The sequence below is a fragment of the Lepus europaeus genome, chromosome 11 (genome assembly GCF_033115175.1).
Source record: "Lepus europaeus isolate LE1 chromosome 11, mLepTim1.pri, whole genome shotgun sequence".
NCBI lineage: Eukaryota > Metazoa > Chordata > Mammalia > Lagomorpha > Leporidae > Lepus > Lepus europaeus.
The window spans coordinates 85,004,875-85,032,789 of record NC_084837.1 but is presented as its reverse complement, the minus strand read 5'-3'; the positions used below and the strand labels follow the sequence as shown (position 1 = coordinate 85,032,789).

The 27,915-nt window shown below is 43.9% G+C and overlaps 1 protein-coding gene across 1 annotated transcript in view; it reads right to left on the bottom strand.

The window, feature by feature from the left end:
• The window catches only part of RAB8B (RAB8B, member RAS oncogene family), an 84,021-nt gene that overhangs the window by 21,236 nt on the left and 34,870 nt on the right, over positions 1–27,915 (bottom strand). Inside the window, exon 2 of the mRNA XM_062206086.1 lies at positions 2,041–2,101. Within this exon, the coding sequence (XP_062062070.1) occupies positions 2,041–2,101 (61 nt within the window). The remainder of the gene's footprint in view (positions 1–2,040; positions 2,102–27,915) is intronic.

Genomic DNA, 27,915 nt, shown 5'->3' with positions numbered 1-27,915 from the left:
GAAAGCAGTACATATTTGAAAGTCCTTGGGCCCCTGCACCCACATGGGAGACCTGGAAGAAGCTCCTGGCTCCTGGCTTCGGATCAGCACAGCTCCAGATATTGGAGCCAATTGGGGAGTGAACAAGCAGATGGACGGATGGACCCCCCACCCCGTCTCTCCTTCTCTCTCTGTGTAACTCTGACTTTTTTTTTTTTTTTTTGACAGGTAGAGATATAGACAGTGAGAGAGAAAGACAGAGAGAAAGGTCTTCCTTCTGCTGGTTCACTTCCCCAAATGGCCGCTACGGCCAGCACTGTGCCGATCCGAAGCCGGGAGCCAGGTGCTTCTTCCTGGTCTCCCATGCGGGTGCAAGGAGCCCAAGCACCTGGGCCATCCTCCACTGCCCTCCCGGGTCACAGCAGAGAGCTGGGCTGGAAGAGGAGCAACCAGGACTAGAACCCAGCACCCATATGGGATGCTGGTGCTGCAGGCGGAGGATTAACCAAGTGAGCCACAGCGCCGGCCCATGACTTTCAAATAAATAAAAAAAAAAAAAAAACAAGCCAGGGAGTGAGCCCTCACCAGAGACCAGATCCACAGGCATCTTGGTCTTGGACTTTCCAGTCTCCAGAAAAGAAAGAACTAAATGCTAAGACAGCCAGGGTATGGTATTTTTGTATAACAGTTCTGTAATAGTGATATGACAAGAAATATATACTTGGTTTCTGCCCTGGTTCATGGCTCATAGCTCCCCAAATCCTTGGAGTCTCCAAGGGGATGAGTGTCTTTCTGAACACCAAGTGGCCACAGGTGGCTTGGGCCCTGAGATAGCCTTACAATGGGGCAGGTTGCCATGTGATTAGAGGCCTGGAACTTTCAGTCCCACCTCCCAACTTCTGGAGAGGGAAGAGGGGCTGAAGATTGAGTTAACTACCAACTGCCAATGGTGTAAACAATCATGTCTTCATAGCGAAGCCTCCATTAAAACCCAAAAGGTCAGGGTTCCGGGAGCCTCCAGACATCTGAACACGTGCAGGTACAGCGAAGTGGAGCAGAGAGGCACATGGGGCACAGAAGCTCCACGCCCCTCCTTTCCTTGTGCCTTTCCCTGTGCATCGCCCACGCAGCCGTGCACCTGTAGCCTTTATAACATCCTTTCTAGTAACTGCCAGGCAGACCTGTTTCCCTGAGTCCTGTGATTAAACAAGAAGAGGAGGCTGTGGGCAGCCCTGCTTTACAGCTGGTTAGTCAGAAGCATGCCACAGGTGACACCTACTGCTAGCAACGGGCACCTGAAACAGGGGGCAGACTGCGGGGCTCAGTCCTCCACGGTGGAATCTCATGCTCTCTCCAGGAAGAAAGGAATGAAATTACAGGCCCTCAGCTGGAGTCTGCTGGAGAACTGCTTGGTGCATGGGGGAGACGCCCATACACGTGGTGTCAGAAGTGTTGTGCTGACTGTGTAAGAAGAGAGAGATTTTCTTTATCTTTTGAGCAGCCTGAACTAAGACGTGACTTATTTTCTTCCTTACCTCTCAGTCCAAGAGTCCTCATTGTTCTACTTAATATGGAGAAACATATAAATACGTATAAAATTCAGAGCTAGAGAGAACTCCAAGGTCACCAATCCAACCAATTTACAGATGAGGAAATGTGGATCCCAAGAAGGAAAGCAACTGGCCCAAAGTCTTCAATTTAGAGGCATCCCAGCTAGCACCTAACTCCACACTTCCTGCTCAGGGCTACCTTACCCATGTGGCCTTATCTGATTGTGCAGCTATAACAACTGCATGAACAAGTAATGTACACTCTTGAAAATTTAGTTTCTTCCTGTATAAAATTAGAAGAAGGAGATCTTAGATCGCTTCTGGCTATAAAAGTTTGTGATTCCTTTCCTCACCTTCTCACTTTTGGTGGAAATACCTTTGAAAGATGTTCAGTACTCACCCATTTCTCCTTGGTACTGATTTAAAAAACAATGGCTCTAACTTATCACAAGTCACATTTAATTGCTACTTTCAATTCCTGATTAAAGTAGAAACTGTGTGTTTTACTTACCATATCTGAAGCTTAATTTTCTTTCCGTCTAGTTCTATCGTTCTGATTTTAAAATCAATTCCTGCCAGAAAAACAAAGAAAGATATGCTAAATTTCTCCAAGTATAATCCAAGTCCTATTAGGCAGAGGACAAAGATTTCTATTGAAAAAGGCTCTCCAACGCACTGGAAAATGTGAACACAGAGAGGGTGTGAATGGTATGTTTCCTCTGAATACAAGCTGAAGAAAGGAATGCTAATTACTCTGCAAAGAATTCCCACACATGTAAAATGCAATGCATTATAGGCCTCATTATTTGACACAAATGGATCACATCCCTCAAAGTTACATAATTTAGAGAGATTGACAACATGCCATATTTTCTACTTCCTGAAATACTTATAAACAATGCATCCTACCCCACACCCCCATCCTTCCCTGGAGAAGGCCGTGGGACCTCTTTAAAATATCTCCCCCCATCTCCTTCCATTTGTTTTTTCAGAATCTGCAACTGACTGTGGAAAAAAGAACAGAGAAAAAAAAAAAAAAAACCAGCTGGCCTATTTGATGGTAGGGGAGGGAAAGCCTGCGTATCTATTTTATACAGTTAGCAAGCATTTTATCTACGTTTTAATACACGTTCCCCACCGATTATTGGTTAGAGCTGAAACAGCTAGGATGGTGTTTAGCCCTGAAAGCACTTTAGAATTACCTAGAGAACTTTTAAAAAAGATCTCATGACTAGCTCTGTCCCCAGGTCTGAGATTCTGACTTAGAGTGGGACTTAGGCACCAGAAATTTTTTTTAATTAAAAAAATTATATTTATTTTCATTTTATTTTAAATTGAAGATAGAAAGAGAGAGAGAGAGAGCTGCCACTCTCTGGCTCACTCCTGGGGGGAAGGGGGTACCCTTCAACAACTATGTTTTTCTGTATCCTTGGAAGCACCCCCAAAAGGCTGCCTCCCAGCTCCAGCTCTGTCTCTCGCATAAGCACAACCCAGTTGGGTTTTCCCATCCTGGCAGTGTGGTACTTCTCCCTCTGGGAAGCTCTTTGGGTACTCTTGGGAACCTTGAAACAGACAACAAACACTCCCACACCAACACGGCCAAGCAGTCTCAGTCATTCTCTCCCTTCACTAACAACAATGCAGGCTGACACTCAGTATCCCCGGGGTCACCCAGCTCAAGTTCCCCCACTGAGGGACCTCCCTCAGTACGCCAGGGCCTCAACACAGCATGGCTATTGCTGCGAGCATCCCACATAACTGACTGTCGCCATCCCTCACCTAAGACTTAGCAGAGGTCACCTCTGATGATGATTTATCTTTCTTACAAATCTCCAAAGCTAGGATGACAAGGGCCCTCTCAGGAGCCCCCGTGTCCTTCCCCAGCATCAAGAACAATGCTCAACACCGGATGGGCACTCAGTAACTGTTTCTGGAGGCTAACATTAAAAAAAAAAAAAAAAAAAAGCATGACTTCCCAAATCCTCAGAAACAAAGTAGACTGGTAGTTACCAGCGGCTGGCAGGAGGGGCTCGAGGGGAGCTGTTGTTCACTGGGTACATCAGATTTGCAGGGCCAGAAAGATTCCACGCACAATGTGGATACAGCTGTCCCTCGGTACCCTCAGGGGACTGATTCCAGGCTCTCCCACCTCTGAACACAGACACCCGAATCTGCAGAGCTCACGTTCCTTATATAAAATTGTGTAGTATTTGCATATAACGCACAGATACCCTCCCATATACCTTCAAGTCAACTCCGCATTACTTATAATACTTAATACAACATAAATGCCTCACACAATGCTGTTACACTGCACTGTCTTGGGGATAGCAAGAAAAGAGTCTTACATATTCAGTTACAGATGCAGTTTCTTTCTCTCAATATTTCTGACCCACATTGTTTTTTTTTTCTTTATTTAGTAAATATAAATTTCCAAAGTACAGTTTATGGATTACAATGGCTCCCCCCCCTATAATTTCCCTTCCACTCGCACCCCTCCCATCTCCCACTCCCTCTCCCATTCCATTCACATCAAGATTCATTTTCAATTATCTTTATATACAGAAGATCAATTTAGTGTATATTAAGTAAAGATTTCATCAGTTTGCACCCACACAGAAACACAAAGTGTAAAATACTTTCAGTACTAGTTATAGCATTACTTCACATTGGACAACACATTAAAGACAGAACCTACATGAGAAGTAAGTACACAGTGACTCCTGTTGCTGACTTAACAATTTGACACTCTTGTCTATGGCGTCAGTAATCTCCCTAGGCTCTAGTCATGAGTTGCCAAGGCTATGGAAGCCTTTTGAGTTCACCGACTTCGATCTTATTCCAACAGGGTCATAGTCAAAGTGACTGACCCACAATTGTTGAATTCATAAATGTAGAACTCATGGATATAGAGGGCTGACTGGACGCTTAAGACTAATGAATTGTACTCTCAAAAATGGTTAAGATGGTGAATTTTACGTTAAGTTAAATCGAAGTAAATGTGGCCTGAGAAGGCCTCTGTACTTCATGCTCCAGTTTTGTAGAAAACACACTGAAATCCTAAATTAGGAATTTGCCTTTATAACAAATAGCTGAGTCTCCGCCAATCACAAGCAGCTGAGCTTTTGTCAAACTAGGTTCAAATAAGGCAAACGCCAAGCTCTAGCCAGTCCAATTCACTTCTGTTTTCTGTAGGTCACTTCCCTTTTCTGACTCCAAGCGTTACCCAGCCTGAGGCAGCACTGAACCTGTGCTGGTTCTAGGGCTTGCTAATTCACAAGTTGTTTTTTGCTCAATTAAATTCTGATAAATTTGTCCATCTAGTTTTTTAAAAAAATAATCATGATACAAAACTCATGACTGGATACCTGGCAAATAACTTACTCAATTAGAAGACTAGTGTCCAACATTTCATCATTTATTAAATGAAATTCAATGTCCATTCACCTTTTAAATTAAAGACAGTACACATCAAAATGCCTGTACTTGGCTGAGGAAGACAGTGACTCCTGTTCTTTCTAGGCGAACTCTGCCTGGAGTTGGGAGTCTGGGCAACTTTACCACCTTCACTCAACAAAGCCATTCTGAGGCTCCCTGGACGTCTCGCTCCCTCTCCACAACATTCTGGACACTTTCCACTGAACTCGCCTTTTGTTTTCTTTATTTGTTAGAAGTATTACCTTTCCGTTATTTGAGGAAGTTCTAAAAGAGGGTGATATTTAACCATGTGTTCACTGCTATGAGGGTTTCGATGTTTATTCCAAGTGTTGTGAATTGTGGTAGCTGGCTTTTGTTTAGACTGTCAAGAGCCAGTTCTCAGATGCCTTAAGGCACAAATTAGCACAACGTGGGAAAAAGGGAAAAATGGACGTAAATAGTAACCTTCTGAAACGTAAAAATTTCATTAGAAGTGGAACATACTTACCTGTTCTGCATCTCTCCAAGGGGACTTCAAAAGGTTCATGGAAAATGTAATTAACAGATAAATCTCGAGCCAGTATTGTGGTGCAGTGGATTAAGCCACCGCTTAGAACATCCTCATGTCACACTGGAGTGCTGCCGATTCGAGCGCAGGCCACTATGCTTCTGTCCCACCTCCCTACGCCTGACTTTGGGCTGGACCAGCCCCTGCTGTTGCAGGCATCTGGGTAACATATCAGGAGATGCAATGTCTGTCTGTTTGTCTCTCTGTGTCACTCTGCCTTTCAAATAAGTAAATAATTTTTTTTGAAGATTTCCTTGTTTATTTGAAAGGCAGAATTACAGAGAAGCAGAGGCAGAGGCAGAGGTAGAGGTAGAGGCAGAGGCAGAGAGAGAGAGAGAGAGTGAGAGAGAGAGAGATCTTCCATCCGCTATTTCACTCCCCAGATGGCTACAACAGGTGGAGCTGGACCGATCCAGAGCCAGGAGCTTCTTTCAGATCTCTCAGGCAGGTGCAGGGGCTCAAGGACTTGGGCCATCTTCTACTGCTTTCCCAGGCCAGAGCAGAGAGCTAGATCAGAAGTGGAGCAGTAGGGACTTGAACCGGCACCCATATGGGATGCTGGCACCGCAGGCGACGGCTTTACCCATTACGCCACAGCACCAGTTCTGTAAATAATTTTTTAAAAGACAAATTTATTTTGGCACAAAACATCTTGAAATCTATGCATACAGAATACATCTTCATCCATTAAAAAAAGAAGTCTGAGAGTGAACATGCTATGGGAACTCTGAAATTCCACGCTAGTAGAAACCCAAGAGATTAGACATCGAGATTCTATTATCCTACAGCTCTTGTCACTTCACGCATGGATTACTGGTAACAGCTTCCCAGGACACTGCGCCAACATCTCCCCCCACCTAATTCCCCGACATGCCACGGCCGGAACAACTGTGAGCAACCCCCACGGCGACATCACCAGACTAGCTAAGAAGCCGTGGATCCCCAGCCTGGCAATACGGCCTTTGCCACTGGATGGAACATTCTGCTGGCACTGCCACCCGCAGTGTCTGTTTCTTTCTGGGAGCCTGTTTGTGTCTCTTCCAATTCTGCGCGACCACCTAACTTTGCAGCTTTTTCTCAGGCTACTCCATCTGCTCAGCTCTCTTCTTGGCCAAATCTATCCCTACCTCAAGGCCTGGCTTTTGCACAGTGATGCAATCCTGTGTTACTGGGTTTTATTAACATATTGCTTTGTAACTGTTCTTAAATCAAGCAAAGGCCTCATTCTTTTTCCATTAGGTTGCGCACAGATACATGTACCCAGTAGATATGAAATTAAAGGTTAAATACTGGGACTGGCAAGGTGGCACAGGGATTAGGCTGTTACCAGGAGGCCAGCAACCCATATCCAGAGCACCAGATTGAGTCCTCGTTGTCTGTTTCCAATCCAGCTCCCTGCTAATGCATCTGAGAAAGTAGCAGATGATGGCCAAAGTGCTTGAGCCCCTAACACCCATGTGGGAGACCAGGACAGAGTTCCTGGTTTCTGGCTTCGGTCTAGCCCAGCCTCAGACCATTACATCAATTTGTGGAGTGAACCAGTAAATGGGAGCTCTTTCTGCCTCTCAAATAAATAAGTAAAAAAAATTTTTTAAAGAATAAGCTATATTGGGGCTGGCACTGTGGCGCAGTGGGTTAACGCCCTGGCCTGAAGTGCCGGCATCCCATATGGGCACCAGTTTGAGACCCGGCTGCTCCACTTCCTGTCCTGCTCTCTGTTGTGGCCCGAGAGGGTGGTGGAGGATGGCCCAGGTCCTCGAGCCCCTGCACCCACGTGGGAGACCAGGAGGAGGCTCCTGGCTCCTGGTTTCAGATCAGCACAGCTCCGGCCATTGCGGCCGTCTGGGGAGTGAACCATCAGATGGAAGACCTCTCTCTCTCTCTGCCTCTCCTCTCTGTGTAACTCTTTCAAATAAATAAATAAATCTTTAAAAAAAAAAATAGCTATAGATACAATGTGTCAAATGAGGCACTTTTCAGCTATAAACGACAGAAACCACAAATCAAACCAGTTTAAGGTAAGTTACTGACTCATGTAACAAACCCAACTGTGAGCTGGGGTTCAGGAATGGCTCAGTCGGGTAGTTCCAGCTCATTTCTTTGCACCTCCCTTGGCTCTGCCTTCCTAGGAGTATCAGTTTCACTCTCTGTGGTCAGGGACCACAGCAGCAATACCAAGAAGAGAGATCATCTTCCTGTGCCTCTCTCAGAAGTGAGAAAACATTTCCCCAAAGCCTCTGGCACCTTTCCTTCACGCTTCATTTCTGCACTTAGAGCCGTGGGAATGTCACGTTCTGAGGAGCTAAGGCCAAATTCCCGAACCAATAATTAACACGAGGAGTTAGCAAGATTGGATTAATCTAAATCCACCCCTAAATTTAGATTAACCAAGGCCCATCCTGAAGCTGGGTCACTTCTCCAACCACCAGGCTGCTAAAAATAGTAGAGAAAGGCTGTTGGAATCAATCAAAATATCCTCGACAACAATATTCAAATCTACTGAATTAATAAAATTTTAATATTCACAGGCATATGAAATGAACAAATCATAGCAGCTGTCACTACTTTCCTCTCATGAATGTTATGACATTAAGTGATAAACTGCAGTACTTTTTTGAAAGTGATTCTGTCTAATGTGCAAACAAGAACCAGAAAATAAGAAGGAAAAGGACAATGGAACCGGGACTGTGACACTGTGGGTTAAGCCACTGCCTGCGATGCTGGCATCCCCTATGGATGCTGGTTCCAGTCACAACTGCTCTACTTCTAATCCAATAAAGCAATGAAGCTCCAGGCTTTGGCCTGGCCCAGTCCTGGCTATTGTAGCCATACAGGGAGTGAATCAACAGATGGAAGATCTGTCTCTTTCTATTTCTCCCTCCCCCTCTGTAACTTTCAAATAAACAAATAAAGCTAAAAAAAAAAAAAATAGACAATAAGTAACCCAGATAGCAGCCACAATATCTCAGGTTCAAACTTGACTGTCACTGATGGGGGGGGGGGGGGGTCCTTGAGCTCCCCTGGTTTATCCCCTGCCCCAGGGGATTAAAGAATGAAAAGAATGGGAGAGGGTGCTGTCACCCCAACAGTCAGCAACAAGAACCACAGCTCTGCCTGGCAGTGAGGGAGCAGCTTTTTTTTTTTTTTTTTTTTTTTTAATTTTAGGACTACACAATCTCAAAAAACCTAGCGTCTTAAGAAAATTACACTGATGGGGCTGGCGATGTGGCACAGTAGGTTAATCCTCCGCCTGCGACACCGGCATCCCATATGGGTGCCGGTTCTAGTCCCAGCTGCTCCTCTTCCCATCCAGCTCTCTGCTGTGGCCTGGGAAAGCAGAAGAAGATGGTCCAAGTCCTTGGGCCCCTGCACTCTTGTGGGAGACCCAGAGGAAGCTCCTGGCTTCTGGCTTCGGATTGGCGCAGCTCTGGCTGTTGTGGCCATTTGGGGAGTGAACCAGCAGACAGAAGGCCTTTCTCTCTGTCTCTCTCGCTGTCTGTGACTCCTACCTCTCAAATAAATAAAAAAAAATCTTAAAAAAAAAAAAAAAAAAGAAAGAAAGAAAAAGAAAACTACAGTGAGATCTGAAAAGCCCTCTACATCTCCAGGGCCTTCCAGACAGCATCGTTTGGGCAGCAGACAGCACAGTAACTCGTGTTCAAGATGACGACCCTACGTCATCCTGACACTGGAACACCTGTGGCCCACCAGGCTGCACGTGGCCTTCCTTCCTGCAGCAGCCTGATGCCAAGTTCAGGGTCTCAGCGCTGCTCTCAAGGTGCTCAAATGCGTCCCAATATTAATTTTTTGACAGCATGAAAGCAGTTCCAGTTTCCTCATGCACAGCTATCCCCGATTAGTAAAATAGGAAATCTGAATTATAAGAAAACATTCCCAAGGGACTCAGAGCTGGTCTCATTTTGATTTGAAACACACACACACACACACAAATGGATTATTTTCCCAAATTGATTCTTACTCTAAATGGTTACTCAGACTTGGTATACTCAACATTATATGGTGGCAGAGAAGCATCTGTGAAACAAAGTCACAGAATTATAGACCTGTCATATCTGGGAGATGGTTTAGCCCAATCCTCCCTTAGTGGCTAAGAAAACTGCCCAGAGAAAAGCAGCAATTCACTCAGATTCACAAAGTCCAATATAAAAAGGACTTAAAATCAAATTTTGGAATTTACAGATAAGTCCCTCCCACTACTGAAATGTCCACCGACAGTGCACCTGAGGGGAGAGGGAGGAAATATTCTGGAACAGTGAACGGGAGGCACAGGTACCATCACAGATGAATCTAAAGAGCCACAATGCCAAGTGAGAAGAACAACTTGCAGAAATATACAAACTAGTTCTTAACACTATAAAAAAAAGCCAAAATCAATATACACCATTTATATATACTTCCATGTATAACGAAAGTATAAAACACGCACACATGATTATCAACAAATTAAGGGTAGCTGTTACCACTGGAGAAAAATCAAAGAGGTCCTCACAAGGAGTTTAGATTTAACAATAATTTACTATTTCTATAACTGAGTGGTAAGGATGTGTACATATGAGAGTTTCTTATGTTTGCAATTTTCCAAAGCTTTTAAAAAACCTAGAATTAGTTATCTGGAAAACTGACATATGGAGACAGACATTAATGATGGTCAAAAACTCAAACCAAATTTTAGCAATGAAAAGCATCTTAGAAGATTTAGTTAAGCTGGCGCCGTGGCTTAACAGGCTAATCCTCCGCCTTGCGGCGCCAGCACACCGGGTTCTAGTCCCGGTTGGGGCACCGGATTCTATCCCGGTTGCCCCTCTTCCAGGCCAGCTCTCTGCTATGGCCCGGGAAGGCAGTGGAGGATGGCCCAAGTGCTTGGGCCCTGCACCTGCATGGGAGACCAGGAGAAGCACCTGGCTCCTGGCTTCGGATCAGCACAATGCGCCGGCCGCAGTGGCCATTGGAGGGTGAACCAACGGCAAAAAGGAAGACCTTTCTCTCTGTCTCTCTCTCTCACTATCCACTCTGCCTGTCAAAAAAAAAAAAAAAAAAAAAAAAAAAAAGATTTAGTTAGAAAAGCAAGCACTCCCACCCTGTCCAATACAATAGCGCCTTTGGCGGGGCGCTATGTTGGGCATGGCCCAAACTCCAGCAGGAGGAACAAAGGAGTTCTGATTTTCCATTCAATGAGAGAAATAGGGGGACAGCTGCCTCCTCCCCCTGGGCTGGGAGGGCGGAAGGCTCTGCCCTGCATCTCTGAGTAGGCAAAGCTGTGTTTCAGCGTGACTCCCAGAGCACAAGAGCTGGCAGCTACCTGGCAGTGAGGGCTGCAAAGTGAGCACTTATCCACAGCACTGCTTATCAGATACTTCTCGGACACCACTGGGAGCTGGAGGCAGCTGGAGGGAAAAAGGACTTGGGCAGCAGGAAGGACGGAAGGAAAGTGGACTTGGCCCACGTCTACAGTTAACAGCAGTTTGGAATGAGCAGTACTGGATCACTTTCATTCCGCAAACTGGGCATCATTTAACAGAGAAGGAAGACTGACAACAATCTTTCACACTACCATCACATGAGTCAGTCGAGCTTTCACAATATAACCTTTTCTGTGTCAAGAGAATGGAGAGGTTGTCCCTGGGTCTGGGAATAGGTGAAAGGGTGCCGCGGCTGCAGTGTGGGAAAGAGTTACTTTTCTGGCCTTGGCAACCCCCCAGGGCCAGCCAGTTCTCCTGACCCTAAGTGTAAGCTGTGACTTGATGCATTTTGCTCTGTGGTTGCGGCAGCTAGAACATCCACAGCTCTCCCTTCTATCCTGGCTACTCTATTGAGTCACTTGGAGAATTCTGTAGCCTGGCCCAGGAAAAGACATCAGGAAACAGCAGGGACCTCCAACTGAGGTTTTCTATACCTGGTTCCCACTGAAGTTCTTCTAAAAGTTCTATTTGCCTGCAGTTAGGAGACCATGAAAAAAAAAAAAAATCAGCTTCCTGGGTTATTCAGCCTTTCAATAAAGGACAGTAAAGCAAAATGTTAAGGCTGGGTTTCCTCACACTGCTGCAAGTTTTCTATGTGGATTACCTATACTCTGAAACTTAACATTGCATTTTTACAATTAAAAAGGGGGAAAATGTTCTTTGTTTCAAAAGTACAGTTGGAAACATCTGTGACCCTAGGCTATCTGGGTATGGGTTATGTGGTTTGTCTATTTACATTTCAGAGATCTTCCAGGAATAGAAAAAAATGGAAAAAAGTTTCACAAATATTGAATTCCTAACTCGAGATTATTTTTAACAATGAAGACACAGCCTAGATGGATTCTGCCAGTTTTTAAGCTTGCTTTGACAACCACATTTTGCTTACGCTTTTTGAATAGACATATAAATTATAAACATGGAGATTAATGAAATTTTAGAGTAGCTGACTTTATGATAATTAGTTGAAATCTCTAATTAAAAAATGTATTACTGAAACAGGAAAACATGAGTCATACACTGAAGCTTTAAAATGTTTCTTTTTCCAGGGACAGGAGTTGTGGCACAGTAAATAAAGCCACGGCTGGGGACACCTACATCCCAAATCTAAGTGCCAGGTCAAGTCCTGGCTATGCCACTTCCAATTTAGCTTCCTGCTAATGAGACTGGACAGCAGTGGATGACAGTCTGAGTCCCTGACATCCACCTGGTAGATCCGGATAGAGTTCTTGGCTCCTGGCTTTGGCCTGACTCAGCCTTGACTGTTGCAGGCATTTAGGGAGCCAACCAGCAGACGAAAAATCAAAATATTGCTCTCTTTCCCTCTCTCTCTCTCCCTGTCTCTCCCTTTCTGTCTCCCTGCCTTTCAAGTAAATAAAAATAAATTAAGTAAACAAACATGAGAAATAGAAAAAAATGATTCATAGACTGAACTTTTAAACTATTTCTTTTTCCAGGGTCAGGCAATTTTGTGTGTAGGTTAAGTCACTTCTTGGGATACTTGCATCCCATTCTGAAGTGCCTGATTTGAGTCCCGGCTACTCCATGTCAGATCCAGCTTCCACTAATGCACAGATGATGGCTCAAGTACCTAGGCCTCTGCTACCCATGTAGGAGACATGGATGGAGCTCCTGGCTCCTACCCATGTAGGAGACATGGATGGAGTAGGCCTGGCCTACTTCCAGCTATTGCAGGCATTTGAGAAGTGAACCAGTGGATGGAAGATCTCTCTTTTTCTCTGTCAACCTACCTTTCAAATAAATAAATCCTTAGAAATACATATATATATATATATATATATATATATATTTGTTTCTCCAAAATAAAGGTTTGAAGACAAATGTATAGAAGTAGAAATAAAATTAAGAATGTTACTTATATTGAAAGAGAGGATTTCAAGGCCTTGCTTTTTTGTAAATAACATTATAAAAGTTATAAAACTATTTACACCAAGTGTCAATTTTTTAAAGATTTATTTATTTATTTATTTGAAAGGCAGAGAGTTACAGAGAGGCAAAGGCAGAGAGAGAGAGAGAGAGAGAGAGAGAGAGAAGTCTTTCATCCACTGGTTCACTCTTCAAATGGCCACAATGGTCAGAACTGTGCTGATGTGAAGCCAGGAGCCAGGAGCTTTGTCTGGGTTTCCCAACTGGGAGTGGGAGCCCAAGGATTTGGGCCATCTTCTATTGCTTTCCCAGGGCATAGCAGAGAGCTGGATTGGAAGTGGAGCAGCCAGGACTCCAACTGGCGCCCATAAGGGATGCCAGCACTGCAGGCAGCGGCTTTATCCGGCCCCCCAAGTATCAATCTTGCTGCATACATAAGGGGTCTTCAAAGACTTCATGGAAGGAGTCAGCATTTAGCCTAAAGATTAAGATGTCCACATTCCACAATGGATCCCACAATTTCTGGTTCCCACTCTGGACTCTAACTTCCTGCAAGCGTGGACCTTGGGAGTCAGCAGCAATAGTTCAAGTAATTGGGTTCCGGAAACCCACATGGGAGACTTGGATTGAGTTCCTGGTTCCAGGTGTTGGTCCTGCCACCTCCCCCCTCAGCCATTGTGGGGACTTAGGGAGTAAATTAGCAGGTGACAGCTCTTTTTCAAATACAAAATGTATCTTCTAATTCCATTTTCCCAAAAAGTTTTTGAAGTGCCTTTGTATTTAGAATGGCTTATTTGTTGGTTTAAAACTTAGTCTACTTTCTTCTTTGAAAATTCAAAAGTTTACAGTTTAGAATAAAAAAAACACATTAAAGTGAGTTTAGAAGACATTTTAACAGACATGAAATGATCACTGGCTGTGATCCAGCACAGGAAAAAGGGGGATGTTTCTAAGGAAGATTAATAAGTGGTCTGCCAACATAACTTGCCCTTTTCAACATCTAGAGGTGGGCGTTGTGATGCAGCAGGTTAAGCCACCACCTGGAACACAATCATCCCATACTGAAGTGCCAGTTCTAGTCCCAGCTGTTTTGCTTCCAATTCAGCTTCCTGCTAATGCATCCTGAGAGGCAGCAGATGATGACCCAAGTGCTTGGGCCCCTGCTGCCCACGCCGGAGACCCAGAAGGAGTTCCTGACTCTTGGCTTCTGCCTGGCCAGCCCTGGCTGTTGTAGGCACTTGCACAAGTGAACTGTGGATGGAGATCTCTTTTTCTGTCTCTCTCTGTTGTTCTGTCTTTCACATACATGAATATAATAAACATTTTTTAAAACAAAATAGTTCATGGAAAGTGGAATTAAAAGATATCTGTATTAAATAAAGAAGAAACTCAATTCACTAAATTTCAGATTTCTTCAGTTCTTCTGGTCTATGAATAGGAAGTGGTAAATTAAAGCCCATTTATAGTATAAATCAACAGTGACACACACACACTACCACTTCCTGCTAAAAAAGCTGCGTGGCTTTACACTGTTTTAGAATTTCCTACTTGTTACTGAATTAAATTCAATTCTTGGCATTCCTTGTACAACAGTTGCACCCACAGAATCTAATCACACCAACAAAAAATAAACTCATTCTAGAAATTAGGACAGGTTGACTAATTTTCCTTTGAGCCACAAACATGCATGACAGATATAAAAACAGTATAGGTAATAGGAGTTTTAGGTAATGTTTATATTTGAGAGTCTGAAACAGCTTTAATCTGTAAGGTTAAAACATTAAAATCTGATTAATATTTTAATCTTTGGGATTTTGTCTTTGGGAAGTAGAAGGTAAGATAATCACTATATTACAAATGTGATACTAAAATATAACTGGGTACTGAATCACAAGTCAAAGGTTTCAAAACCCTGGAACTAACTCAAGGACAGAAATAGCTACAACAACTCAGATAAAGTATGAAGCAACACCAAGGAAGCACTAGGAATTTTAAATCTGATGAAGGAGCCAGGAGAGATTACCCAGTATTCAGCTTACCATTTGAGAGTAGCCAAATGAATGTGGGACAAGTCTGCATATCTTGCACTTTCGAAAGGAAATGTGCTTTAAATGTTACTCAATCTGGAAGTAGCAGGGACCATGAAGATGTCAAAATATGGATTTCAGAGATTCTCAAAGAACAGATGTTTTGTCTTCAATAAAATCTCTTTTCATAAGCAGCCTAACTTGTGAATCTTCCTTAAAAAAAAAAAGGCCTCTGAGAGTTCCATTTCTTTCCCCATTACTGGTTTGTGATGATCTCAAGAATCAAACTATTCCAAAACGAAGCCAGTTGCATCTCCTCGGCTCCATCCTTTGTTTCCAAGTGCACCTCTGCAGCAGGAAACCCTTCTGGAATGAATCATTGTCACTGTCCTTAGCCTGGGATTTCCTTGACTGTACGTTAGCAACTCAGAGTAAGGTCTGTTTCATTTAAGGGTAAAGGAAATACTGTAGTCATTCAGAGACAAAGAACAGACAGACAAAAAACCAAATCCCTGATTGTATGTACTACTGCTAGGAGAAAAACTGAGCTGCCAGATCACTAATTGGAAAAAATGACAACTATAGTCCAATGAAGTTGCACCAAAAATGTAATGAAACTGATGCTCTGACTCTTCCCAAGTATTGACCATGTATCATATTTTCCACTCATTTAGTGGTAAGTGAAAATTTAAAAAAAAAAAAAAACTTACAAAGTAACAGATCTAGGTAACACTACATAGTGCAATGAACTAAAAAAAAAAAAAAGATAACAGTTTTTTTTTTTTTTTTTTAAGAAAATGAGTTCTTAAGAGGTGGGTATTGTGGGGCAGCAGGTTAAGCTGCTGCTTGGGACACCCACATCCCATGTTGGAGTGTCAGCTGGAGTTCTGGCTCTCTGCTTCCAACCTAGCGCCCTGCTAATACTCTTGGGAAGGCAGAAGATGGCCCAAGAACTTGGGACCTGCCACCCACATGGACACCTGAATGGAACCTGGGCTACTGGCCTCAGCTTGGCCCAGTGCTGGCTGTTGGTGGGCATCTGAGGAGTGAACCAGCAGATGGACGATCTCTCTCTCCGCCTCTCTCTGTCATACTGCCTTTCTTATATATACATATTTTAAGATTCTATTTATTTATTTGAGAGGTAGAGTTACAGACAGAGAGAGGGAGAGACAGAGAAAGGTCTTCCATCACTAATTCACTCCCCAAATGACCAGAACTGGGCCGATCAGAAGCCAGGAGGCCTGAGCTTCTTCTGAGTCTCCTACATGGGTGCAGGGGTCCAAGCACTTGGGCCATGATCTGCTTTCCCAGGCATGTTAGCAGGGAGCTGGGATGGAAGAGGAGCAGCCAGGACTCGAACTGTCACCCATAAGGATGCCATATACTATGCTACAGTGCCAGCCCCCACACTGCCTTTCAAATAAATAAATAAGTTCTTTAAAGAGGAAAAATAAAGATTGTTGTTCATGTTATGTGTCAGATAGAAGTAGGGCTGAAACGAGATTCAGCTACAATTCCATCATTTCCCAGGGAAATGCCCAAGTCACACTGCTTAGAAGGATTTCAGCTGATAATGGTATAAAATGTAGAATTTAGTAATGCTCCTCACCCAGTTACTACAGATCTGTGGGGGTGGGGAGGCAGTTCTGAACCAGATTACAGGAGGTGGAACAGGAGAACCTGAACTCACATTCTCTCTCCTGTACAATGACCTCCCCCCTTTCCATCCTCTTCTCCCACAAACTTTTCTCCAAACAAAAGGAAAGTGATCTGAGATTATAAAACAAACACGAGCAGACATAACTGCAAACTCACAGTATTTTGTGAACCTAGTTGACAAGAGGCTTTTTGATTAAAACTGGTATCAATGCCACAAAAGGATAGTAAAGTTAAGCAATATTTATAGTTCGCTGCAGCCAGAGCAATGGATGGATAATTATAAGCTATTGCTAATTTGCAAGGTTAAAACAGATGGAGTAAATGAATACAAGTAAAAGGGTAAGATAAAATTTTTAAAAATTTGGGCCGGCGCCGTGGCTTAACAGGCACCGGCACCCCGGGTTCTAGTCCCGGTTGGGGCGCCGGATTCTATCCCGGTTGCCCCTCTTCCAGGCCAGCTCTCTGCTATGGCCCGGGAAGGCAGTGGAGGATGGCCCAAGTGCTTGGGCCCTGCACCCACATGGGAGACCAGAAGTACCTGGCTCCTGGCTCCAGATCAGAGTGATGCTCCGGCCGCAGCGGCCATTGGAGGGTGAACCAACGGCAAAAAGGAAGACCTTTCTCTCTGTCTCTCTCTCTCACTATCCACTCTGCCTGTCAAAAAAAATTTTTTTTTTAAATTTAGCACAAATAGCATATAATTTTTCCTAATGAAAAATGAAAACTATGGGGCAGGTGTTTGGCACAATGGCTAAGATGCTGCTTAGAATACCCATATGCCTTCTCGGAGTGCCTGGGTTCAAGTTGCACCTCTGTTCCCAGTTCTAGCTTCCTGCTAATGCCTAGAAGATGGCAGGTGATGACTCAAGTACCCGAGCCCCTGCCACCCACGCGGGAGACCTGAACTGAGGACCTGGCTACAGGCTTTGGTCTGGCTCAGCCCTGGCTGCTATGAGCATTTAGAGTGAACACAGTGGATGGAAGACCTCTGTCCACCTCTGTCTCTCTATTTCTCTGCCCTTCAAATAAAGTTTTTAAAACTGAAAAAGCTACCAATGATTAAATTATCCTGATTTGTAGGCAGGGTCTTGTTCCACTCTATAACCTTCATGCACATAGTAAACATTTCTACAAGCCAATCATGCATATATATGCATAAATGCATATTCACCTTAAAACAGTTCATACTTACTTTTAACCTTATAGGGCACTAAAGGAGTATGTCCTCTATCACTTCCTTGACTTGGCTGTTAAAGCAGAATCCAGTGTTGCAATTCAGCTGGTAAATCCAAGATCCCTAACTAAATTTCAGACTTAAAGATGGAGTCAGGGAGAGCTAGAGCACGTTAGTTTTCTTTAGTCTCCCATGCCACCAGCTAATTGCCACTTTAAACTTTAAATACACAAAGAATGAGCAATGACTATATTCAGAGCATATAATGAGTGGGCTGTCAAAATATGCTATGGTGGATTTCACATTCTATCCTGATTCTCCCCACTTCCAGACCCCAGGGTTTAGGAAATAGAAGAGGGGGGAAGAAGGGAAAAGCAACCCTAAAGTACATTCATAAGAGGATGTTTTTAAAATGACAGTGTTCAGATAATCCTAATGGTTTGGAGAACCACAAATAATTTTTCTAAAACTGGTCAAAAATGATTTTGTTTTATTTATTTCTATTTTTTTTGAAGACTTATTTATTTATTTGAAAGGTGGAGTTTTAGAGAAGACAGACGAAGAGACCTTCCACCTACAGGTTCACTCTCCAAATGGCTGCTATGGCCAGGACTGGGCCAGGCCAAAGCCAGGAAGCAGGAGTTTCATCTGAATCTTCCACATGGATGCTGCTTTCCCAGGCACATTACCAAGGAGCTGGATCAGAAGTGGAGCAGCCAGGACTTGAACCAGCACGCATACAGGATGCTGGTGCTGCAGATGGCAGCTCAACCCGCTGCACCACAACACCGCCCCCACCCCCAAGTTTTACTTATTGAATTCTTTTTCTCTTTCTTTCCTCTCTCTCTCTCTTTCTCTCTCGCTCTCTCTCTCTCTCTCTTTCTTTCTTTCTTTCCTTGAGAGGCAGAGTTTCCATCTGCTGGTTGACTAAATGCCTGCGATGGCTGGCCAGGGCTGATCCAGGGTCACTGGCAGCTGCCACCTCAATCTAGGTCTCCCAGGTGGGTGAAAGGAAGCCAATTACTTAGAACCATCACTAATGCTTCCCAGGGTCTACATTTAACAGGAAGCTGGCTGAAGTCAGGAGCTGGAACCAAGACTCACACCCAGACACTCTGACTTGGGATGCAGGCATCTCAACCATTAGGCTAAATGCTTGCTCAAGTTGTATTTTATCAGCATGCTTTGATAAAACCAAATTCAAAGTAGATCATCTCATTAAACACCCTCTCCCAATAACTAAGGACAAGGTCTCAGATGTTAGAGCAGAAAGCAGCAGGGTTTCCAACAACTGGTCCTCAATCTTGGTTAGAATTATTCACTTCATTTTTCACTTTACCACTTCTTCACAAAGGAAACCACTCTTTCCAATCCCAGAGAAGCAAGCCAAGGATCATTGAATGTCTGAGTGCTGGTCATCCCCAGGCAGGTTTCTCAAAGGTAGAGTGTATGCTTTTTACACAGACCAGCAGCAGGCAGTACTGACAACTGACAGGCATGCAAGATGCAAAAGATTTTCTAGGGGCCAGCATTGTGGCACAGTAGGTAAAGCTGCCACCTGCAAAGCTGGCATTCCCTATGGGTGCCAGTTGCTGTTCCACTTCCGATCCAGCTCCCTGCTAATGGCCTGGGAAAGCAGCAGAAGATGGCCCAAGTGCTTGAGCCCTTGCCACCTATGTGGGAGACCCGAAGTTGTTCCTGGCTTCGGCCTGGCCCAGCCCCAGGTGATGCGGCCATCTAGGGAGTGAACCAGTGGATGAAGTCCTCTCTCTGTGTCTCTCCCTCTGTCTCTATAACTCTGACTTTCAAATAAACAAATAAATATTTAACAAAAAAAATTTTTTTCAGGGTCTCCAGCCTGACCTTGGGCCCTGGAGATCAATGGCCTTTATTTCCTACAACAGAAAACCTGAGAGGACTGACCAAGACCTCCGTCTTCTCTTAGATTAAGTACAGACACATTTTCTTGAAATTAGTGGCCCCCCTACCAACCTACCCAGCCCTTACTTCTCAGTGCTGGAACTGCCACTGAAGGCTTTGGGATTTACTCACCATAAAGAAATATTTTGAAGCTATTTTAAAACTGATCCTTGATTATTATCAAGATTTTTATATAAACACTTAGAAAATACTTGTCAGCATCAATGTAGAAAACATATGTGCACATGAGAAGTGACATATACAACTGTGAGAAAGCTGCAGTAGGGTACATGTGTGACTGTGAGATGGGGTTTCAAAGTTGTGACCCTAAACTTTTCACTGACTCTTATCTTTGAATTCAGCAATTTGAAGAAAATATTACACATGTTATAGCTGAAATAGTATTCTCTGTAAGTATACCTCAAATTCTGGATTAAAGAAGCTTTTGGTGCTGCCCTTGCGAAACCTTAATCCCAGTTTCTGTATATGGTTGTTTCTACTGGGGAAAAGCATTTAAAAAGTACACCAATCAACTAATTCACACACTCCATCTGAAAGAACTGAGTTATTATTTGAGGAGCTATTATTAGTTCTTTTTATTTTTATTGGTATTGAGATTACTTGGGGAAATTAGACAGAAGTATGGCTAATAGGAGTGAAATAAGGAAGGAGAAAAAAATAAAATCTAATTTGGTCTCTTTGGCCTTCAATAGCTATCCCAGTAGCCCTCAGTAACTACTCGCAGCACTGAGAAGTAAAAGGGGGAGAGTCTATTTTTTTTTTAATTTTTATTTATTTATTTATTTATTTAGACAGGCAGAGTGGATAGTGAGAGAGAGAGACAAAGAGAAAGGTCTTCCTTTTTGCCGTTGGTTCACCCTCCAATGGCCGCTGTGGCCGGCGCATTGTGCTGATCCGAAGCCAGGAGCCAGGTACTTCTGGTCTCCCATGCGGGTGCAGGGCCCAAGCACTTGGGCCATCCTCCACTGCCTTCCCGGGGCCATGGCAGAGAGCTGGCCTGGAAGAGGGGCAACTGGGATAGAATCCAGCGCCCCAACCGGGACTAGAACCTGGTGTGCCGGTGCCGCAAGGCGGAGGATTAGCCTGTTAAGCCACGGCGCCGGCCAGGAGGGTCTATTTTAAAGGAGGTAAGTTAACAAGTTAACTGGGGACTGTAGTTGCTATCTACTGAAAAGCCCAGACAAATACATTCCTCATTTCCTAATCCTACAGTCCCACTTACTTGCTGTCACCTGTAAGCATGGGGAAACAAAAGATCAACACAAGGAACTTGCTTCCACAGGATGCACTTGTGGCGTCTGTAAAACAAATCCGGGGAAAGGCATCATCTGTGGACTTCATTTCTCCATTCTATCCCTGTCCCTAATCAATGCAAACAGTTCTGAGTTTGTCATATGGTAAACCATCAATCACATTCAATTAATCTAATCAGCTATAAAACAGGAAAGGGCAACAGTACAAGCTTTAATAAAGTGAGTTCACTGGATTTTAAAAGCTGCTTAGCTGTGGACCATGTTGAATTCTCACACAAAGGTGAATGCTTGTGTGTGTGTGTGCGCGTGTGTGTAAAAGCATACATATAAGACTTATTTTATTTAAAAGGCAGAATGACAGAAAGAGAGAGGAAAAGACCAAGAGATCTTCAGCCATAAAGGCTAAGGCTGGGCCAGGCTGGAGCCAGGAGCCAGCAACCCCATCTGGGTCTCCCACGTGGATGGCAGAGGCCCAAGTACTTGGGCATATTAGCAGGGCGCTGGACTGGAAGTGAAGCTACCAAGATTCTAACCAGCTGCTCAGATATGGGATGCAGTGTTGCAAGCGGTAGCTTAATTACTGCATCACAATACCAGCCCCTGTTCTGTATATTTTTAACTCATCTTTCTACTTATAAAGCCCAATAATACAATGAAGCTGAAAACAACAACAACAAAATACCCAGTAGGCAAACACAGATTATTTTAAAAGTAAATTCAGGGGTGTGGTAGGTGGAGAACTATGAGTTCTGGGTGTGCAGGGAGTGGATGGAGCCATATGTTGCCATTTATACAGTGGAGAAGAAACAAAATTGAATACCACCTTCAAAAATTTATCCCTACAATTGAAAAGTTGGTGTTTTACAAGTTAATTCCTCTAGCCAGTTTCTGATTGATCTAAAAGTGCTTTGGCAGCATCCTAACTGTAACCCTAAGTTACTCACATGAAAAACAAAAACAGAACTAGCCATCACATGATCATTTTACAGACACACTGTAATTTCAAGGATGTCCTCAGAAAAGCCTGGGGCAGGATTTCCACATCTGGCGGTCACAATTTTAGTGCTCCCAATTTGGCCAGTGTAGTCATTAGGTCAGGAAATGCACACAACAGTGATGCAAAGAAGTTAAGAAACATGAAACACAATGACTGTGTATTTTTAACCCCAAACGGTCTGTCAGCAGAATGAGAAGTGGAAAGGAAAATGTCACCGGCCATTCTAGGGACCGAACAGAAGGAATCATGACCACTGGACTATGCCTTATTTCTGAGAGTCACAGGAGGAAACAGAACAAAATGTGTGCATACACGTAAGCTGACATTTAGGGGCTAGTGTTTGTGGTACAGAGGTTAAGCTGCCGCCTGCAATGCTGGCATCCAATTTGAGTGCCAGTTCAAATCCCAGCGGCTCCACTTCTGATCCAGCTTCCTGTTAATGCACCTGGGAAAGCAGTAAAAATGGTCTAAGTACTTGGGCCCTGTCACCCATGTGGGATATCTGGATGGAGTTCCAGGCTCCTGGCTTCAGCCTGGCCCAGTTCTGGCCATTGTGGCCACTTGGGGAGTGAATCAGCAGACAGAAGATCCTCTCTCTCTGACTCTTCCTCTCTGTCACTCTGCCTTTCAAGTAAATAAACTTTAATAATAAAAAAAAAAAGGCTGATATTTAATCTTCAAACAAGCAATATACCTTTGCAGTACTCAAAGCTGAAGGCTGAAGTCCACTGATGGGAGACTTGATACTAAAGTCAGAGAAGAGGCAAGACTTGGCCTTTCTCAAAAGTCATGACCAATTCTTCAGGCTAGGTATGAGTATAACCCACTTTCTCAAATTATAGAACAGAAAGTTGACAACTGCTACTTCATTACAGCTATGGCTGAAGAGTACCCAACCACATATTATAGACACAATAAGGTGCAGCTGCTAAGTATGTCACACTTAATATACATCAAGTTGACTAATGAAAGATCAACTTTCAATACTTAATTTGACAAAGAATTAGCAGGCAGCTCCATGAGCCTGACACTATGCTAGGCACTGCAGAATAGAAAGATGGAAATCGAACGGCTGATGGAAGCCAACGTTTCACAACATGACAATCCTACACACTTGTGTCTTCTGTTGAAGAGAACATTCTCAGATTCGCTCTACAGCAGCAGAAACCAACAGATGACAAAGGAACAGAAAACATGATTCCTAAGATATGAAACTGCTTGCTTTACTTCAGTCATTTCCACAAGTATATGATTATTTCACCAAGGACTGACAGTAAACAAGTGGTATTTATCCATCACAAATGGCAAAAATGGTAATGGCAATTTTTCATGTTGTTTATAAACAAATTTGGCTAAAAGCAGAAGAAAAAAAACACTCAATGTACCATCACCTTCACATCCCTCGCTAGCTCTCTTCTAAATAAACTAGTCTTGGTCAAGTAAGAAAGTCTCTAAACTCTAAAAGTTTTCTGGGCCATCACTGTGGTGTAGTGGGTAAAGCCATTGCTTATAGTGCTGGCAACCCATATGGATGCCAGTTTGAGTCCTAGCTGCTCCACTTCTGATCCCACTCTCTGCTATGGCCTGGTAAACCAGTAGAGGATGGCCCAAGTGCTTGGGTCCCTGCACCCGGGTGGGAGATGTGAAAGTAGCTCCTGGCTCCTGGTTTTGGATGGGCTCAACTCTGGCAGTTGCGGTCATCTGGGGAGTGAACCAGTGGATGGAAGACTTCTCTCTCTCTCTGCTTCTGCCTTTCATTTTTTAAAATTTTATTATTATTATTTTTTTGACAGGCAGAGTGGACGGTGAGAGAGAGACAGAGAGAAAGGTCTTCCTTTTGCTGTTGGTTCACCCTCCAATGGCCGCCGCGGCCGGCGCGCTGCGGCCGGCGCACCGCGCTGATCCGAGGGCAGGAGCCAGGTGTTTCTCCTGGTCTCCCATGGGGTGCAGGGCCCAAACACTTGGGCCATCCTCCACTGCCTTCCCTGGCCATAGCAGAGAGCTGGCCTGGAAGAGGGGCAACCGGGACAGAATCTGGCGCCCCGACAGGGACTAGAACCCGGTGTGCCGGTGCTGCTAGGCGGAGGATTAGCCTATTGAGCCAAGGCGCCGGCCATGCCTCTGCCTTTCAAATAAATACATCTTTAAAAAGAAAGTCTAACTCTGTCAAATAAATAAAAATTCTAAGAGTTTCAATCAAACATATTGATAAGTAACACTGATAATGGGTTTTTCACAAATAAACCCACAAATGGATATATTCACAAAGGCTGGGAGGCTCGGGAAACCTCTGCAGCTCAGCTGAAGAGTCTCAAATCCCTGAGCCCAAAGTCCTCTGTCTGATAAGCATGATGGTGTGATAGTGAAGATACTACAGTTAATGTGCGCCTGTATGTGCCAGGTATAACCCTAGGAAATAGCATCATTATTCCCATATCACTAATAAAGAGCCTAAAGCTCCACAATGACAAGCTAGCACAGCCATCCCCCCTTTTCCATGGGGATACAGTGCAAGACCTCCAGTAGGTCCCCGAAATGCAGACAGTAACGAATCCTTTATACACTGTGCCTTCCCTATACATGTGTACCTAAAATCAAGTTTAAGTTGTAAATTAGGCACAGTAATAAATCACAATAATAAAACAAATATAATAATATAATATAGTAAAAGCTATTCAAAACTGATGAAATGGTTATTTCTGAAATCTTCCATTAAATATTTTTAGAGCACAGTTGATCACAGGTAACTGAGATCTTGAAAAGCAAACCTGTGGAAGGGAGGCCAGGGACTACTGTTGAGTGGTACAGCTGGGTTTTTAACCTAGATTTGCCTACCTCCAAAGCCTCTAATCTTCACTGGCTCAGGAAGAGAAGTCTATCTCTTACCATTTAGAGTCCCTCCTGGAGCTACTAACTCAGATTACAAAGAATTTGGGAAGAACCAGTTTCCAACATAGCCCTGAAGGCCTGAACCTAGCTCCAGGTCATCTACATCACAAGAGGAAAATCAGTCCACTCTCAAGGGATGTGGCCATTAGCTAGTAGTTCTTTAATTCTTGGAGTATGTTTACTACAGTCACTTTATAAAGAATTCTTATTTCTAGAAATTTCTGAAATACACCTGATCACTCTAACATCTTCTGACTAGAAAAGACCCCATCTGTGCAAACCTTCTTGAGTGAGAGTGAATCTCTTACCCAGGGCAAGACTCAAAATAAGGGATATTCAGGAGATGTGGCAATAGGCGATTTCCTGTGCATAGGGGGGAAAAAGTCCATTCCAAGTTAGTCAATGTGGTAGAGACTGTGACATTCATACTGCCCCCAGGGAACCTGTTCTTGGTTCTGTAGTTACTGCAAAAAGTTGGGACAGCTGGAGGTATTATCACGGGTCAAATGCACTTCTTGATCACTTAAAAGATATCTTTTATTTTTATTTTATTTTATTTTTTGAAAGGCAGAGTAGACAGTGAGAGAGAGAGAGAGAGAGAGAGAGAGAGAGAGAGAAAGGTCTTCCTTCCGTTGGTTCACCACCCAAATGGCCGCTATGGCAGGCGTGCTGCGCCAATTCGAAGCCAGGAGCCAGATGCTTGCTCCTGGTCTCCCATGCGGGTGCAGGGACTCAAGCACTTGGGCCATCCTCCACTGCCTTCCCGGGCCACAGCAGAGAGCTGGACTGGAAGAGGAGCAACCATGACAGAATCCGGCGCCCCAATCGGGACTAGAACCTGGGGTGCTGGTGCCGCAGGTGGAGGATTAGCCTATTAAGCCGGGATGCCAGCCAAAGGATACCTTTTAAATGCACATAAATATCTTGTAAGAGGAGATAAATGATCTATATATAAGTTTTCTCTGTGTCATTGTATTTTTTTTAATTTTTTTAAACTTTTATTTAATGAATATAAATTTCCAGTGTACAGCTTATGGATTACAATGGCTTCCCCCTCCCATAACTTCCCTCCCACCCACAACCCTCCCCTCTCCCGCTCCCTCTCCCCTTCCATTCACATCAAGATTCATTTTCAATTCTCTTTATATACAGAAGATCAATTTAGTATAAAGATTTCAACAGTTTGCACCCACATAGAAACACAAAGTGAAACATACTGTTTGAGTACTAGTTATAGCATTAAATCAAAATGTACAGCACATTAAGGACAGAGATCCCACATGAGGAGCAAGTGCACAGTGGCTCTTGTTGTTGACCCAACAAATTGACACTCTAGTTTATGGCGCCAGTAACCACCCTAGGCTGTCGTCATGAGTTGCCAAGGCTATGGAAGCCTTCCAAGTTTGCCGACTCTGATCATATTTAGACAAGGTCATAAAAGACAGAGTGAGGATAGTAACCAGTGATCCTAAGAGTGGCATTTACCAGGTTTGAACAATTATACAGCATTAAGTGGGGAAGAGGACCATCAGTACACACAGGTTGGGAGTAGAGCCATTGGTGGTAGAGTAGAGGTTATGATTACAAAGGAATGAGGCCCAAGTGTGCTAGACAGGGTCTAGAACAAAGGACAGAGTCATTATTAGAGGAGCTAAGAAAGGTGCTGTCTAAGCTACAATTAAGTTTTCTGATTGAGAGGCAAATAGAACCTGATAGAAGGGGCTTGATAATAATCTGGTGGGCTTTAGGCCTTGTAAGTTAAGAGGCCCAGACCTATCTATCTCTTCACATGGGGTATATCCTAAGGGAGATGTGAACCTCCTAGGGGAAGGCACTCTGTTGACTTTCATTACTTGGCTGGCCTGGGAGGAGAGCTGGCCAGGTAAAGGCAGGTGGCATCTCTAACAAGAAATTTACAGTTCTGCCTGCAATGTTCCTGACCCTACTTGACCATCCCCTCAGCTGCAGTGGTCACTTTGGAAGTTGGGCTGAGTGAAGGGCTTTTCAGCTTAGAGCCAATAAGATCTGTGGCTCTGACCTGGGCATCCTTCGACTCCAGGGCAGGTCCATTTCCAGTGATCCAACTCTTGGCAGAGCTGCCAGGGCTTTGTATCTTCCAACTCTGTTTACAATGAGAAAGAAACTAGCTAGAAGCAATAATAAATGCTCATAAAAATTAAAATATGACCAGCTGGTAGATGGCTCTGCAACAGTATGACTGCTCTCTGCATCACTTGAATAAAGCCTGACAGTTTATAGTGCATTTCCTTGTTTTGATCATCACATATAACCCTGAAGATTAGGGATAGTAGGCATTATAAATACCTCCACTTAGACCTCCACCAAGGCCACAGTAACATGAATGACAGGGCTAGAATCCTAACTCGGGTCTAGAGATTCCAAGTATCACACATTCTCAGGGATAGTGAGATAAATTGTTTGTATATCTGTCTCTGAGGCTGCACCATAGAAAAAAGCTACAAAAAAGATAAAAGAAAAATTTCTTTTTTAGAACAATGTATCAGGATCTAATGAGGAAAAAGAAACTACTTCAAGTGTTTGCAACAGAAGGAATTGAATAGAGGGAATTGGTTGTACTAGCAGGGAAGCTGCTGAGAACCAAACTGAAGATGGTAAAAGGGTTAGTAACAGCAGAAGCCACTACTGCCTTGAAGCCAGAGGGACAAGGAGGAGAGCTATTCCCCGAGCAGAAAGCCTACAGTCATCTGACAAGAGTGTGGAACCACGTGTACTGTCCCGTGGTAGCTGGAGCCACACAGAAATAGTCTCTAGGCTAGAGAAGCCCCCAGAGGCTGAAAGGGAGAAGGAGTCATACTCCACCTTCTCCTTTCCTGTCTCCTGCTAGTGCCTCTGATGAGCTGAACCCAGTCTGAAGCCAGCTGACCCAGAAGCCCGGGCAGGGGAAGAGGGATGATTGGAGCGAACACTGACAAAGGACTACCTACAGTTAACCCTCGGCTGCAAGAATCAAATGTGTGTTATATGGTAAGCCACTGATAACGTGAGGGTTGTGTAACAGCAAAAGCTGACTGATAGATAAGTATACACTCACAAAAAAATATCAAGTAGGTAA